Genomic DNA, 17,414 nt, shown 5'->3' with positions numbered 1-17,414 from the left:
TCAAAAGAGTTTGCATCCACAGCAAGGTAATCTAGTAACAGTCTTAGAATGACTGCTCTGTACTTTGCATCTTCTGTCTGGATGTATGAGAATAATTGGATTCCCCCCCCCCTCAGAAACTGAAATATAGTGCACTTTTAAAAGGGCAACATTGGCCACCATCAATGCTGCCTGACATTTTGTTTATACTAGCAAGAAACTAAAATTATAATGTGCATATCTATGATTCCTTGAGTGCACATTGGCAAAATAACTGATAAAAAAGGTGTGGAGATAAAAATACTATGGTATTTTCATAACAAAAAACCTGCTCTCAACAGCAGCAAGAAAGGTTTTTTGAAATAAAGAATTTAAAGTCAATATGCCATACCTGTCGCTACATATCAAGATTTCTCTTAATTTATAGAAAAAAATATATGTGCACAAGAGATACTACCATCATTATATTATATAGTGCAGTTAAACTATGTAAACTCATTATCCCACATATTATTTAGGATTTGTTTCACCATAACTTATTAGTTTTAGGTTATAGACTAGTATACTGTAGATACTCATTCAACAAGTATGGAAGTATGAGCATTAATAGTAACATGACTACTTCCCACAGAGAAATTACAATATGTCAGAATTCTTAATTATATTTCTAAAATGTCAATCTTCTGTTAAGATATTAGATACATAATAAATCTGCTTTATTCACAGCACAAAAAGGGCAAGAGTTGTAAGCTGGCAACTCTACTGTAATAGGAATGCAGAGTCAAGCAACTCTCAGACGGAGCTTTTCAGGATAGTTTCACTAACTCAAACTAGTTTTCACCTTCATTTACTACAGTTTAAATAAATAGGGGAATAAACAAAAACTTTTTTTTAGTATCTGACAAATCTTTCAGAATGTATTAATCCAAGCTTTGAGTTATGGGGTTTTCAGCAGAAGCTGTAGTTCAGTACACTGTAATTCTGCAACTGAAACTTTAGATTATAAATGCAGTTCTATTCTCTTCAGGACATCCGGGAAATGATCAAGAACATTTCAAAAGGAAACCAAAAACCTTGACTGACATACAATTGCTTTTACTTAAGCACAGCCTCTCCACACAAAGAGTAACAGATGCGCAACTGGTACTAATCATTAAAAATCTTCCTCTCTCTGTTAGCCAAGAAAGCTAAGGATAAGTATGGTTTGAGGATACTTACCTACTCGGAAATTAGTGGCTGTCAGGGTGTCAGCTGCATGGCCGTTTTCACTAATGAGGGTGGTGGTATTTCCCTTCTCACAGTTGTTCTGACAATTGCCCTTGGTACAAGTCACTTTACAGATGCTGGGTGTAAAGACCACCTTGATGCGGCCAGTGTGATTTCCCACTGTGAGCGGAGGCAAAGAAAAAAAGAAAAACAAACAGATCACTTTGGTATCCATTGATTTCCTTCAAACGATAAAAAGAAAAAAGCGACAGGTCTATAGGAGGAGGCAGCCTGCAGTGCTCTCTCTCATTGATCTCCAGTGGTGTCTCTGGAACAGGAGTAGGAAGCTTAGCAAACAGAACTCCGGGATGCACTCCAAAACCACATTTAAAGTCAAGTCACTGGAGTAGGATTAGTAATCACAATGCTGCACTTTATTCACAGTCAGACAAAGAGCAATACCAAGGGCATGACAGCTTAAATAGCCAACTCTGACAAGCAGATGTAACATAAAGAGGCTGACTGTGCACCTAGGGGTGAATAAACTCTTGTGTCCTCCTGCATACTTTTCCTGTTTCTGCACTTATTAAGTCACTATTTGTAGCTCAACCCCTGGAAATGTTTTAGGCATGCGGCATGTCTGAAAACATCTGTCTCAAATCTCCTGGCACCCCAGCCTGAAGTGATCAAACCCTGTGACGCAGCTGCCTGGACCCTTTCCCCCCACCCCTTCACAGTTTCTTGGCACTATTACTCCACATGGATTTACATATTATAGATTGAGTTTTGCAATCAACTGTTTATACTTAAACAAAGGAGAAGCAGGGGAAATGCCTAATAAGTATCAATAGTTTAAAGTACTACTTTAGAGCTCTTATAAATATTATAGGAGAAAATCTGTCATTTTCCCCTTTTGTTTATATGGGGGGCTTTTTTTGGTTGTTTTTTTTTTAAGGTAACAAAGATTGACCATATACTAATTTGAATTTAAACTCCTCAGGCCAAATTCATCCCTCATGTAAACTATTTGACTCAAGTAGGTTTTATATTATGGATATATTTGGATGTTAAAGCCAACAGCTAAAGCTAAAGAAAAAGAAAAAAGCAAAGAAGTGATTCTGTTTTGAAATTATTTTCAAATAAAATTGTTGTTTTATTTTTAGTTATTACTATTTTATCAAGTACTTGTAAATATATTAGGATACATTTGTGAAAATTGTCCATTTCAAAATTTAAATTTAAAAAACAATTTTAGCTCCACAAAATGAGAGACATACAGAGAAAGAACATCTCTTTTCTTATACTGCCCCAGCAGCAAGAGCAGTCGGGTTACCCACAAGCGGTCCAATCTACTTTATGAAATACCCTCTAGGTAAGTATTTTTTTTATAAAGCTCAGAAAGATGAAGAAAATCTTCCCACTTCAAAAGAACATAAATTTATAGTGTTTCTTGCTCTTTATGAAATAAATTAAAACAATTGTGCCAACTGTCTTTTCTGCAACCAAGGGCATTACTCTATTACACAGCTAATAATTTATGTGAAAACATCTGTGACAGGAACGTGTTGGGGGATTGGTGGGCCTGACTCTTAGGATTAGACCCAACATTCAGTTAGCTCTCACTTCTCCGATTATAAATTTGCAGTCTACTACTGCTGTGTGTCTCTCTCAGGGTATGTCTGGGGATCGATTTCTCATGTCTAGTGTAGATGCGATAAAATCGATCCCCGATCGCTCTGCCATCGACTCTGGAACTCCACTGTGCGCAAGAGGCAGAAGCGGAGTTGACGGGGGAGCGGCAGCGGTCGACTCACTGCCGTCCTCACGGCCAGGTAAATCGACCTAAGATACGCCAACTTCAGCTACGCTATTCGCGTAGCTGAAGCTGGCGTATCTTAGGTCGACTCCTCTCCCCTCCCCCGTCCCCGTGTAGACCTAGCCTCAGAGAGAGGGAGGATTTTGGCAAGTAAGTTTAGGTGCCTAAATATGAATTTAGGAGTCTAACATTAGATAACCAGGTTTTAAAATGTTGGCCAATGTCTATAAGAATGAAGAGCCTCCCTAAAATCTTTACAGGTGGCCTTCCAGGTGAGTAAGGTATTCAGACAGCCATGTAATCAAAGCCATAGAGAATTAAAGACAGAGGATGTAAAGTGACAAATGGTGATTGGAATAGTTGTACAATCTTTTTGATAGATCACCAATTCACTTTTTCAGGGCATTCCTGGAACTAGCATTCTTCTTTTCCCTGCCTGGCTGGCAAGTACCTTAGCTTCTACTCCCTCAGCCAAACACATGGATAGGGTGCAAAGATGGAGAAAGCACCCCTGTAGGGTGTGTGTTGAGCATCTGTCTGGGGAAAAGAGGGGTCTCATGGACCACAGGGGGAAAAAAAGAAAGACAAGAGATACTCTTATAATTATGGACCTTACTTTCCCTGCATATCCTCAGGTTCAGATACAATACTCATGAGCATGATATATATCCCTAAATAGAAGAAAGGGGGGAAAAAAGAGAAACCACAAACTTTTATTCTGAAAGAAAGCATTTGGCAGAAACTCTGCCAGGTGAGCTCAGAGTTTTCTGCAGCCTCTTCCCTTCTTCTGTGGGTTTTTCACAGGAGGGTATGACTTAGTCCTATCTGAGAAACAGTATCCTCCAATGCTTTCTTAGTAGATTTGGCAGAGTTGATGTTAAAAACAATAATTATTTCAGGCTTGACAAAGTACAGAACAGCTACGGCCTTGACACCTTCCTCAAGTTTGCTTAATTTATGGTGTGGGAGGACAATGTAATTTAAGGTAACGCACCCACTATACTTCATCTTTACCTAATGAACTTCAGAAGATAATGCCATTGTGCTATTGACAGAAACAAAACTGGAGCTTCTACTTTTTCAAACAAATTTATGATAGTGTATGGTGGCGACATCAGCACCACAGCTTAGCTCATGTTCTTTATTTATAGACAGAAGTATAGTGTAGGCACCTCATGATCCATTTGAAAGGAAGAGATGGAAATGGAAAACCTTGCTGTACAACTGGCTTTCCATTTGATGTGCTCATGATAATATAATAGCAAAATAATGGCAAAATAGGATAAGCAAATGAGCCTACACAAGAAAGAAAAGAGGCTCCAGGAGCAGATAGAGACACGGCAAAGCTATCGAGAAAATTAACAATAGAACTAGAGATGATTTAAAAGTCTTGATTTCCCCAAGAAGCAGGTGTAAACTATATCTTCGGTCAATGGCAGAGTTATAAGGGGACGGGGAGCAACTCCCCCCCCCCCCGTAGCCTTTAGGAGTCCTTGTGGTGCCTCTTCAAGGGTATAATGCACAGAGGCTGCTCTAGGTATAAGCAAGGTAGGCAGCTGCCTAGCGCAACCAATTCATGGCAAGCTCAGGTGTGATCTGTAGTGGACTAGCCTGCTGCTGCACAGACTCACTGTCCACATACACCCTGACATGCATTAACAGTTCCTTATTGCACTTAGGGCTTGGCTACACTTACAAGTGAGAGCGCATTAAAACAGCCCTCGGCACCCTAACTCCTGAGGTGTCCACACTGGCAAGGCAAGTAGAGTGCCTGGACTCTGCAGCAGGAGCATCCTGGTAATCCACCTCTACAAGAAGCATAAAGCTTGCTGTGCCCTGGCTGAAACGCCCGGACGTCAGCGTGGTCGAGGTGTTGCATTACTGAGCTGTGATTGGCCTCTGGAAATGTCCCATAATCCCCTGATTGGCCACTCTTCTCATTGTTTTGAAATCGGCTGCAGGCATGCAGATATCCCCTTTCAAAGCTCCATTTCTGACAACCGGCACGCTTATCTGCTCCAGGACAAAGCAAACCATTAGTGTGGAATTGTGCTGTTGTCAGGGGGGGGGGGAGGGAGAAAGGGAGTCTGCTGCTGTCTGAACTTGCAAAACAGCATGCTGACACACTCTCAGCCCCCCCAAAACACTCTCTCTCCCCGCACATACACACAATACACTCCCTGTCACATTCCACCCCCTCCTCCATTTGAAAAGCAAGTTGCAGCCATTTGCACACTGGGATAACTACCACAATGCACTTGTCTTTGTGGCGTTGCAAGAGTTGCTAATGTGGCCATGCCAGTGCGCTGGCAGCTGACAGTGTAAACACACAGCAGCGTTTTCCCTGCTGCGGTCTCCGAAGGCTGGTCTCCCAGCGCTCTACATCTGCAAGTGTTGCCAAGCCCTTCGATCTAGTCCTCTCTGAAACAGGACTAAATCAAGGTGCAACAACCACCTGTTAATGTGTGTCACGTGCAGAGGCCTCAGCACAGATCATGCAGCTGAAGAGCTTAGCCGGGTGGGGGCAGCCTGGGGGAGCCCACAGCCTTGCACAGCCCTCTGGGGCACATCTCTGCACTAGTAGTCCTGCCCCTCTCTGTGCCCCCTGTCCTACCCCCATCCCACCTGCTCCCCTGGGGTCCTGCCCTCTATTTTCCCCCATGCCCTAATGGTCTCATCCTAGCCTTCCTGATTCCTGTCTTTTCCCCCTTGTCCTAGCTCATTTGCCACCTGGGATACTGTCCCCTATCTATGTCCTACCTCATCTGCCCCCTGATCATCTAGGGTCTGTCCCCTTCTCCTATCCTCCTACCCTTTAGAGTCCTGCCCCCCATGTCATCAGTCTCCTTCTCTAGCTTTCTGCCCCATCTGTGCCCATCCAGACCCCACTGCCCCATGATCTGCTCCCTGCCCCTGTGTTAGCTTTCCCACCCATCTGCCTCCATGTCCTAGTTCCACTCACCCCATTTATGTCCCACAGCATCCTGAACCTCACCCCATCACTCGTCTCTCCTGGGACCTTGCCCCCATCCATACCCCACGTCCAGAAGCCAGTCCCCCGGTATTATCCCGCCATTGTTCCAGCCATATATTGCATGCTGCCCCTTCCCCTGCCTCATATTGGGCCCCCATCCCCAGTCTGGTGCAGCTTCCCCTGCAGCTAAGGGTTTCCTTCAGATTGACATCCAGAGGAGTTTGCTTGGGACGGGAGGGCCAGAGGCCAATTAGGGGTGAGGCAGATGGAGCCCCATGCCGTGAGTCCCAGCATATGGTGCGCTTGAGGCTAGACTGCTGGCTCCCTGGGGTGGGGGACCCCAGTGGGGATCCTTCCAGGGCAGTCTGTGCATGGAGAAGCATGCTGCTATATTTGCCACTCTGTCACCCTGAAAGAGGACCTGACCTGGGGGGAGGTGGTGACAGGAGGCCACAAAGGGTCGCTTCTGTCTGCATGGGGTATCCCTTTTGAAATGGGGGTGCAGTTTTAAAGGATTCCCAAATACGTTTCTTACCAGATTGGGGAAGGGGTCATAATACACAGGCATGGGTGAAATTAGCAAGCTAAAAGGTATACTTGAAGGTGGCACCACCACTGAACCATTGCCATGCCCCCCCTCCTCCCCGCCCAATCCTCACCCTCTGGTTGCAAAACCTGGCTCCACCCTTGTCTTTAGTGCATAAGCTGAGGGATAGACTTACCTTAAGGGCACTCAGCCAACATTACTACCACTTCCTTCGATATTTCTGCTATACAGAGCTAGTTTCAGTTACTTCTGCATGTCCACAAGACCACTGCCTACAGTGACTGCTGTGCTAAATGGGTATTGTTTGTTAAGTTATCTTGGGCCAAATTCCCAATGGAGTTGCAAAGGTGCAACTAAGAACAAAGTTTCGTCTCAAACTGGTATCACATATTCATGCATTCTTAACTTTGTCTTCCTTCTCCTCGGGAAGGTGCTGAGACAGAGTGGTGATGAGCCTGTCAGATGTTTAAGATATATTAATTGTTTAGTATATAGAACTCAAAATGTACTCACAGTGCTGTACCATGAACAACAATAAAGACAGTCTCTACACCCTGAAGACCTGACAATCTAGTAGCATCAGAAATGGAGAATAAAAGCCAAACAAAGATTTTCCCCCTCCCACTCCATTGTGAACAGTGGGGGTTTGGTTTGTTATATTTTAGCAGGAAGAATGAATGCACTGAGGAGTGAGGCAGTTAGTGGAGTCTAGAACCAGATAGTCCTGACGGCTGCTTTGGCCATAACTGGCATAGGGTTATAGAAGGTATACGAATCCCTCAGGTTAACCTACTGGGTCACTTTGTCTATAATTCTAATCTGTCCAGATCTCTTTCTGGAAGAATTATTATACCTTTTTTTTATTGCTTTTATGAATATGTAGAATTTTTTTTTTATTTACTTGAACTACACACATCCCTCTGAAGTTCACAGGGCTATCCTCACAGCTACAGTATGCTGCAGGCTTCCTAATCATGATGACATTCTATAGTTTAAATGGACCTCAGAACATTTGGTGCATGAACCTACTCTAAAGGAAGTCAGTGAGAGTTTTGCTATTGATGTCAGAAAGAGCAGGATCAGGCTCTTAAAAACGTAAGAATGACCATACTGGGTCAGACTAAAGGTCAATCTAGCCCAGTATCCTGTCTTCCAACAGTGGTCAATGTCAGGTGCCCCAGAGGGAATGAACAGAACAGATAATCATCAAGTGATCCATGCTCTGTCGCCCAATCCCAGCTCTTGTTATGAAGAAGACTGTATCATCCCATATGTGAAGTTGAGTGACAAGTGGGAAGGAGCAAATTATTCACAAAATTTAATTTAAAAAGTCTCCACTCGCAACTTTTGTTCCTTGATTACATATTAGTACTAATTTTTTTGTGATTTGGAAGGTACCTTTAAATAACCAGTCATTCCATAGGACCGTAGACATTATGATGGGGATGCTAAAGGCAACTTCAAACAGTCTTAACAAGGAAAATGTCTGTGCAAAACACAGTAGATGAACTTGAAAGAATTCGGAGACCTCAAGAATGCAACTCTATGTTTTCTCTCTCCCTCTCTTATTAAAAGTACTCCCACTTAAGCTACAAATTCAATTTTTTTTAATTCTTTAGTTGACCAACTTTTTTTTAATTGCTGACAAAAAAAAAAAAAACCTTAGAAGGAAATTACTTATTTCCTAAAGCTAGTCTCTCTCAGTTATTGTACCACCCCACCTGGTTTAATTCTTCCCAACAGATTTGTTTTTTCAGCCAAAAGGAAAGCTGACATTGTATAAAAATCTACCATTGAAGTAAAAAGTTTATTTATACTTTTTGTTTAATAATGACCTATTTAACCTTTAACAATATACAGGGAAAGCAGCACTGAGTCATCAACAACAAATCATCCTGATCATTAACAAATCAACAAATTTCGCCAGTGATTAGAACAATTTTAAACCATGGCTTTAAAAACTCCCAGAAGATTTTGCCCAGTTCCTCTATCAGTCAGGGTGTGTGGAAGATCAATTTACATTAGGAGCAAAGGAATTTAGACAAAACACATTTCAATGTATGCCCAATGCATAGCCCAGAGTAAGGGTTCCCTGAATCTGCTAATGTGCAGGGTGAGCATACACTAGGGGGTCCAGGGAACCCTTACTCTGAGCTATGCATTATCTAGTCCTAAACACTACAAGATTCACCTTATTCTCACAGCTGCGCAGCCCCACTCTGCAGGTCAATATAGGTGAGCATAGCCTTCCCGCCCTCGCATTCCTTTTAGGGTGCCAAGCACCCCTGGGGAAATAGGAATGGAGCAGTATCTGCACACTTCTGAGCACAAAGACTGAAGTTCTATGTGGCCCTTATGCATTCCAATCATGGAAAGAAAATCTCTGCCACTCAAACCTTATCTGTATAAAGACCAGTCTTTTTAATGATAGTCTTTTTAATGATAGCCATGAGTGCAGAGCAAAGACTAGAACATTCATGGATTCAAAATGATTTTCCATAGTTGCATACTAATACTTTAACAGCACTGATTTAGGGTACTGTTTGCAAAGATAAAATTTTTTCTCTCTTTTTAGATACTCAGTTTGACTGCATTTGCATACCCCACATTCAATCCTATTTCCACTAGCTTAGTAGGAATATTTCCAGGAAGCTGTGAGGGTGTGGGGAGGAACAAGGCTGATCACGGAAACTAGACATAGCACCACAGTTTTAGGTCATCCAAGATCTAGATGGCCTTATACTAGACTGTATTATATAAAAAGTACCCACTGGCCTACTATATTATGTAAAGTGGGTATGTGTACAATGATCATATATACACAAATATTATGAAGAAGAGGGAATAGGGATTTGGGAAACTCTCAGTGAGTTATGGCCGAACCTCTACAATTACACTGTTGCCACCAACTACTGCAGGGGTCCCCGCCATGGCGCCCGCCGGGGCATCTAAGTGCACCCACGTTCTGTCTGGCGGATGAGCATCCACCGAAATGCTGCTGACAAGCTGCGTCATCCAGAGGCATCGCAGTCGAAATGCTGCCGATTTTTGGCGGTGACACCTTTGGATGATGATGCTTGTCGGCGGCATTTCAGTGGCAACACCTATTGACGTTGCCGCTTGTTGGTGGAATTTCGGTGGATGCTCGTCTGCCGCCATGGTCCTCCGAGGCTCGTCGTCTGGTGCCCGCCAGACGAAAAAGGTTGGGGACCACTGAACTACTGGCTGCCTTTTTCCTACCATTTTTTAAAACTCTGCCCCTCAATTATTTTTGCCACAATTCTATTGTCTCATTGTTGCCTTCTTCATTAAGTACTGCCAGACCTCTGATATATTTGTTATTATCCAAAGGCCCAGTTCTGTCATCCTTACGCAAGCCAACGGGACTACTCACAGAGCAAGGTACTATCTAACACAAGGGGGACAGAACTGAGGCCTTAATCGCTTCCTTCTCACGGTGTCATTCTTAAGTTCAGTGCTGCCATTATTACCTGTGCTCCTGTATTTGTCCAATATTTGCTCATAGTCACCGTTATGACAACTCAGGCTACACCTCCACATATAATTCCTTCCACCTCCAGTCATGCCTCCTGTACTCATCTCCATTAACCTCCCTCTTTTTCCTCACGTGCTTCTTCTCTCCACATCTTTACGTCTCCCTTCATTATTCTGTTCTCACAAGCTCCACTGCCTTCTTTATTTAAATCTCCCCAGCGCCACATATGGTCTCCCCTTTTCACTCTCACAAATTCTCTTCTCAGCTCCACTTCTCCCACTGGGTATGCTGTGGAGCAAGGCTACAAGCAGAAACCAGGCAGGCAGCATGCTAAAGCTGCAGATGCTCCTGTCTGGGGAGCCCATTCTCTTCTGATCAAGCTAATCCAACATCCTTCTGACAGTGTGACAGAATGGCTGGCCTGCGCTATATAATTTGGTCATAGTACTGGGTGCTCTGCCTTTCATTTTTCCCCTCCAGTATGAAGCAGAGCTCTCAGACTTCGTACTTCTGCCCTTGCTCTTTTCTTTATTTTTATTTATTTGATGGTGTCTCTTTCTTCCTTAGTATCCCTGTAATACAAAAGAAAGAGAGGGGAGAGAGTAGGAGAGTTGAGGAGGAGGCTCTGTACTTTTGAGGGGGAGAGAAGATGATCTTTGGAAAGAGGTTCTCTTCAGACTCTCATAATCAGAGCTGGGGATTCACAACTCTTTGTCTTCTTGATTCCCATTGGGTAACACCACAACAATCCGTACCTCATTCCACTGCCATAGGATAGGAGAAGAGAGAGGGGTATACAACAAACAACTTGTGTTGATTGCATTAAACAAGCAATCTTACACACGGCATGGCAACATGTCTGGCCCATTTATAAAAAAAGTCTGCACTTCAGTTCTTGTAGTTAATATTGAATTAAGATAAAATAGAAAGTATACAACATATCTTGGTTAAATAATTCACCATAGCAAAAGTTGTTCTTTCCAAGCATCTTTTTTCATTAACCCAGACAGATTCTGAAAAAGTTTCTTCATTCCACAATGTTAAAGGTTTGATCCTGCCTTTCCCTCCTACATAATGATGAGCATCACTCCTTATACCATAAAAGTAGCTGCTACACATGCAGGCACAAGTGCAGTAGTGGTTTTTCAAGAAATTCGTAACTATATTATACACCTCTGCATCAGAGATCTTTTGTGGATAAAGCATTCCCTCTGACACCGCTTTTTTGTCTGAGTCAGAGGAGCGCACAATAATTATAACTGATTTTGTTCATTTGCAAAAGCGTGTAGCATATGAATGATCATGACTGGGTTAGGAAACTGGGGTCTCTGTCAAAAGGTTTTTATGAATCACCTTTCTTCTTCCTTGTATATTTTACTACCATCAAGTCTCTGTGCAGTATCCTCAGACAGAGGATTTTGGACTATGGCCATTTTTCCATGTTTAAAACAATGTAAAAACATGCCTAATAGCAGTGTGAGCAATACTGTTATTGTTTCCTGGCAACCAGCTTCGGGGCATTCCAGCAAAAAAGAGTGGCCTAAATAATGAACAGAAGCAATAATGTGGTTTGTGGTGCCTAACAAAATGGTTTCAATTCTGCTTTGTCATGTTTATCTTGGTTTTTTTTTTAAATAATCAAATTATACCATAACTCCTCAGGTTAATGTTTGTAGGGGACCCAAATCAGTAAATCCACACTTGAGACCAGATTATCTTTCAAAGCTACAGGACAGAAACCAGCATTATTTATTGGTCATCACAGATGCAGAGTGGCATTGCTGGTTTTACCCAACATCCCAAATAGGGATTTTCATGAGGGTTTTTTTGAACATTCAAATTGGCAATACATTTTCTTTTTGTGTATGTGTGCAAGTTTTCATTTGCTGACTGAGCCTCAACATTCCCACAAATCTGTGAAAATAGTTTGGTAAGGGTAGTAACGAAATTCTAGCAATTCCAGTACATTAAGAGAAGCTCTCAAACTGTGTCTGCAGTGCTTGTATGCTGACTCTGTCCTTATATCCCATTTCTCTTTTTGAGTTAATTCTACCTGACACATACGCTAAGTTTAGAGAATCTGGTAAATATATTTTCCCTATATCACATACCATTATAGATGTTTTTCATTTTTGTAATAAAAGATTTAGTATTGTTATTAAAATAATAATTTGCACTTGTACAGATGCATTTATATAATGCTCCAAGGATTTCAAAGAACTTTACAAACATTACTCTTGTATTGTTGAATACTTTAGTAAATTTAAATTAATTTTAATAGTATCTGTAGCCAAAGCAACTATTTTTTTTAAATAAAAAAGCAAATGATTATTTGCTTAGTTACTGCATAGTCAAACTGATGTTTCCGCAGCCCGGCCTAAAATCTTTGAGGAGAGTTTCTTTAGAAAAGACATTAAGATGTAGCCCTATGTGTCTTTTGAAGGAAATGTCTCACTGGTTAAGCCAAGCAAATGGAAGAATTATTTTGTTATTTATGCAATGTTGTTTTAAAGTGAAACATCAAAAGAGAAGGAAAAAAAGGATATTCAGTCCACTGAGACTTGCTTCTGTTTGAGATTTTCCCCAAAGTCAACACATATTGAATAGCTAAAATAGAATTGCACTATGTTTCATCACATAGACATATTTCAGATGTTAAATATCATATCTGTGAAAGCCTTTTTTCATTATTAGAACACCTCATGTACCCACAACTGTTTTCCCACACTTATTGACAGGGAATGGTGTCATTAGGCTGTGTCATGCAATGGAGACAGTGATCCAGTTTCACCTTCTCCCCACCCCCAAAACAACCTATGAAGTCTTCAGTGAAACAGCATGCACAAATATAGCATAAGGCCTGAGGTTTAAAGAAGAACTTATCCAAATTAAAATTTCATAGGCATTAAATATATTGTTATGGCAAAATTTTAACTAAAAGTCTTCTACACTTAACAGAATTCCAAGTCTTGCTATATTTTTCTCACAATAATAAATAGTCTTTATATCTTAAAAACACAATGCAAATAGGTGCCTTAAACACGGAACAATTATGTGCAGCATTAATAAAGATTGATTGTTTTATGATTTTCACATTAATATTCTGATGCACGTGCAAACTCCATACAAAGCTACAGGAGAGATCTATGCATATTTGAGGGATAACCATAAAATTAAATCAATTTGTGTTTTTCTATTTAATGAATCATTGTAGTATTTCAAAGATAAATGCAAAAGCCTGTCTAAACTTCAGTTACATAGAATCTAGAACAGTAGCCAGACTGTAACTATTGTTTTGCACTATTGATCAAAGGTTTCCAACTGCTATCCCAGAAGTAGTTTCATTTTAATGATGGCTGAAGTAATAGCACGGTGCTTATACAGCACAGTGATTGGCATGAAAATAGATTAGATAAGCAAGATGCTGATTCCTGATTACATATACACCTCTACCCTAGTATAACACTGTCCTTGGGAGCCAAAAAAAATCTTACTGCATTATAGGTGAAACCGCATTATATTGAACTTGCTTTGATCCGCCCGAGTGCGCAGCCCCGCCCCCCCGGAGCACTGCATTACCGCGTTATATCCGAATTCATGTTATATCGGGTCACATTATATTGGGGTAGAGGTGTAGTTTGCAATTTTAATTAAAAGACAAAAAAGTGACATTAGGAACGATATTCTGAATGTGAAGATAAGTTCTCAAAAGTTAGGAAATGCCAGAATAAAGCTTGTCCATGCTCCCTCATACACTGACACAGTCTTTAATTATATGATCCCATAGTATTTTTTCCACAGAACCCTTGCCTCAATGAGTTCACAGAATGGACAGGACTTAATTACTCAGGCAGCTGTTCCATATTTATTTTTATCCTCCTCATTCATCGTGTGGCTCCCAAGCCTTGGTTACTCTACATCCTGAACTAAATAAGGATTTTTTTTTATTTCTTCATGTGTTTTCCCTATTGAGCTCATCATCATAGTGCAGCACCTCAAACAAACAAACTAATTTATCTTCAGAACACCCTTTTTAAGTAGGGAAGTATTAGTATCTCTATTTTACAGATGAGCAACTCTGGCAAACAAAGATTAAGGCAAAAATCTGCAAAAGTATCCACTAACTCTGGAAGTCACAATGACTGCATGCCTATTTTGAGAGCAAAGGACTGATATTTCGGAGGCGCTGACCATCCACCACTCCCCTTGATTTCAGCTGAAGACGTGAATGCTCAACCCTTCTGAGAATCTGGTCCGAGCAGTCTCAAATCAGGACCCAGATAATGGGTCATACAATTGAAGGCCATTCCTGGAAAGACTGGGTTATGTACCTGTAACTGGAGGTTCTTCAAGATGGGTGTTCTCTATCTATATTCCATACATGGGCGCTATGCACCTGAGTCCGTCCATAAGTGTTTCTTAGCAGTGTTCATTGACCCACATGTGTTGTGCGTTTCCTTCTGCTCTCAGCCAAGGGTGTAAGAGGTAGTGCGGGTCAACGCCTCTCCAGTTTCCCTCTTACCATTATAGAATCAAGTCCAAAGCAGAGGGGATGTTGGGGTAGTGGGGTCCACACATCTCAAAGAACCTCCAATTATAGGTAAAAAACCTCCTCCTCTTCTTCTTCAAGCGATGGGCCCTATTGCACACACAGATGACTCGCGAACAGTGATCAGCACAGACAGTGCAGGTGAGGATGCCAATGGAAGTGCAGTCTGCAGTAGAGCCTGGTCCATGGCTGCAACTGTAGCTGCTGCTTGTGCGATGGCATAGAGTGTCGTGAATGTGTGGACAGATCGCCACACCACTGCTCAACATATATCCTGCCAGGATACATCGGACAGTGAGGCTGAGGTGGCGGCCTGCACCCATACAGAGTGCTTTGTGACACTGTCAGGCGGGAGTATGTTGGATCATTTGTAGCATTCACAGATGCACCCTAAGACCCATTTGGAGATTCAGTGGGACAAGAGGGCTTTGCCCTGTCAGTGATGGTCATAAATAGTTTTGGCAATTTGCAAGACAGTCAAGTCCTGTGGAGGTAGAATGCTAGTGTGACAGATGTCGAGGGAGTGCAAGGCCTTGTCAGTGGAAGTGGTGCGTGGCTTGGGGTGGAAAACCAGATGGTGGATAGACTGATTGAGGTGGAACTCAGACACCACTTTTGGAAGGAATTTAGGGTGCAGCCATAAGGACACCTTGTCCTTGTGGAATATCATGTGTGTTGGGGGGGGGGGGAGGGGTCCGCCATCATGGCTGTGAGTTCACTGACTCATCGGGCCGAAGTAACGGCTACTAAGAACTCCACTTTCATCGAGAGGTGGGAGAGGGAGCATGTTGCTAGTGGTTCAAAGGGTGGCTTTGAGATTAAGGTCCCAAGGGACCATAGGCTTCAGCACTGGTGGAAACATGTTGAGTAAAGTTTTCAATATTTCACAGAAATTATCTTTGTATCTCTCCACTTGTTAAGATTGGTGCCTTAGTTACCATGGGTCATATCCTGGCCCACTGAAGTCAATGGCAAAATCCCACTGACTTTAGTGTGGCCATAAATCCAACTGGAAAGGACTCAAATGGAACCTAAAACCTCTAAATATAGCCTAAAAGAGCTTTTCCTTCCAGGAAAGTGTGGGACTCTAAAGTATATCATCTTGGGTCCATTCAGAGCTAGGAGTGAGTATTATGTGCATTCCTATGGAAAGCTGGGAACATCCTTTTCCTTCTTAGGCTCAGTTCTCCCCTGTCTCTGAGTTCTGCTCAGTGCAGCACAGGAAGGACAATCAAGCAATTGGTTATGCTCCCTGATTCTGCACTGGCCCAGTCCCAACAAAAGATTTTGCAACTTTATCAAAAGAATCAAACGGAAAAAAAAAATACCTGTGGAAATCTGCCTTGCTTATCTCCTTTTTTTGTACCTTCTAATTTGCCAACAGCATGAATTTGAAGACTGACTATTACTGGCAGATGGTATGTCTAGTAAGTAATTATCACAATCATTTTGCTGACAGTAATGCCAGGAGCAGAGTACATTTTGTTCAGGAGTTACTTCATTATCATTTAAACATTCATGGATTTAAAAGACAGCACAGAGTCCCTCTAGCCTATACGTCTCTGTAGCATTTAATTTATAGAAGCCATCAACCCAGCACTAATATTTACAGAATTCAAGTTCAAACTCAAGCTGGCTAGTGTATATTTATTTAATAGCTGTTTTAAAAGAGTAAAGTTCAATGGATTTTTTTTTGCAGTAAGTCCTATCTGAATTTCTATAAGTTTTATTTGCTTGCTGGTTTATAAATGGGGAATTTCACAGGTGAGTTTTCTAAGTTGGTGCTAATGTTACCATTGGAATCTCTGAGAATTTTTTATCCCTGGGGATTTCTATGTTCAATGTGCTCTCTGGATATTACCTATTGGCTTGCAGAGAGCTCCCATAAAGCAGGCCATAGACATGGCCTCTCCTCTGGGTCTGATCTTAATATTTTTGGTGTATAGTTCACCCATGCTGGGTGGGCTATGTAACCATCCATTTCAGCTTGGAAGCTATTTCCCCTCACTAGCTATATTAAAACCCATGCTGATGTATTTCAATCCAGCCTCCAAAGATTGTAGAAATCCACTGGATTTTATCAGTCTCTCTATTGGTTTCTTTAAAGGGGAAAGGGTATAAACAAATTCTGCTATGTGCAACTGTAATAACCATTCCATCACACATCATCAATAGGGTTTGAACCATGAACTTTTAGCATCTAGTGCCACTATTTGAGCTACAGGACTAAGTGCATTGGTTAGCAGCAGCAGAAGGGTTTTATCTCAGAAGGATGGAGCACGGCTCGGTCCAGATCCCGGGTCCTGGAGGGGTCAGTAGAGGGGAACTCAGCATTTCATGTCTCACTAAAGTTTAACATATAAGCAGCATAATCTTGAGAGCTCACTGAATTTTCAAGCTCCATTGGCATGGCATTCATATAACTCTTCAGGAGAATTTAGAGGGTTTTTTTAAAAAGTTTTAGCATGTTTCAAAATGCAGCAATAACTACTCAAAAGTCACCTGTTTCATTCTTTGCAGTCTTTAGTAAATCTAGAACACTGAAGGCTCTGGAAGTGGGAAGACAAACCAAACACCTCCATCTCAGAGATATTAAGGGGTAATGTTCCACCAGGAAATGCTCCAACTTTTGTGAAAAATTATTCAATATGGCTCATTTTACATCTATGTGTATCTTAACTATTTTATTGATGTTTGTCACACACAACTGGGCAGATCTGGCCCAAAGGTCAAAATCCAACAACAATGCCCCCGCTTCACTCGCTTCTTTAAAGAAGGTAGAGCCTCAAGGCAGCTGAAGGTGCCCCTGTCGGCAAACCTGGGGGAGATGTCACAGGTGCTATACTT

At 41.8% G+C, this 17,414-nt stretch overlaps 1 protein-coding gene across 6 annotated transcripts in view; it reads right to left on the bottom strand.

Moving 5' to 3' along the window:
• LTBP1 (latent transforming growth factor beta binding protein 1) overlaps positions 1-17,414 on the bottom strand; it is a 331,513-nt gene that overhangs the window by 223,585 nt on the left and 90,514 nt on the right. For 4 of the 6 annotated variants that reach the window (XM_045009926.1, XM_045009927.1, XM_045009928.1 and 1 more), the window contains exon 5: positions 1,198-1,365. In XM_045009926.1, coding sequence (XP_044865861.1) covers positions 1,198-1,365 — 168 coding nt within the window. Of the gene's footprint in view, positions 1-1,197; positions 1,473-17,414 lie in introns of those variants that run through there. The other 2 variants (XM_045009931.1, XM_045009932.1) reach the window with 2 other exon arrangements.

The sequence above is a fragment of the Mauremys mutica genome, chromosome 3, assembly GCF_020497125.1.
Source record: "Mauremys mutica isolate MM-2020 ecotype Southern chromosome 3, ASM2049712v1, whole genome shotgun sequence".
Lineage (NCBI taxonomy): Eukaryota > Metazoa > Chordata > Testudines > Geoemydidae > Mauremys > Mauremys mutica.
This window is presented reverse-complemented; position numbering and strand designations above follow the sequence as displayed.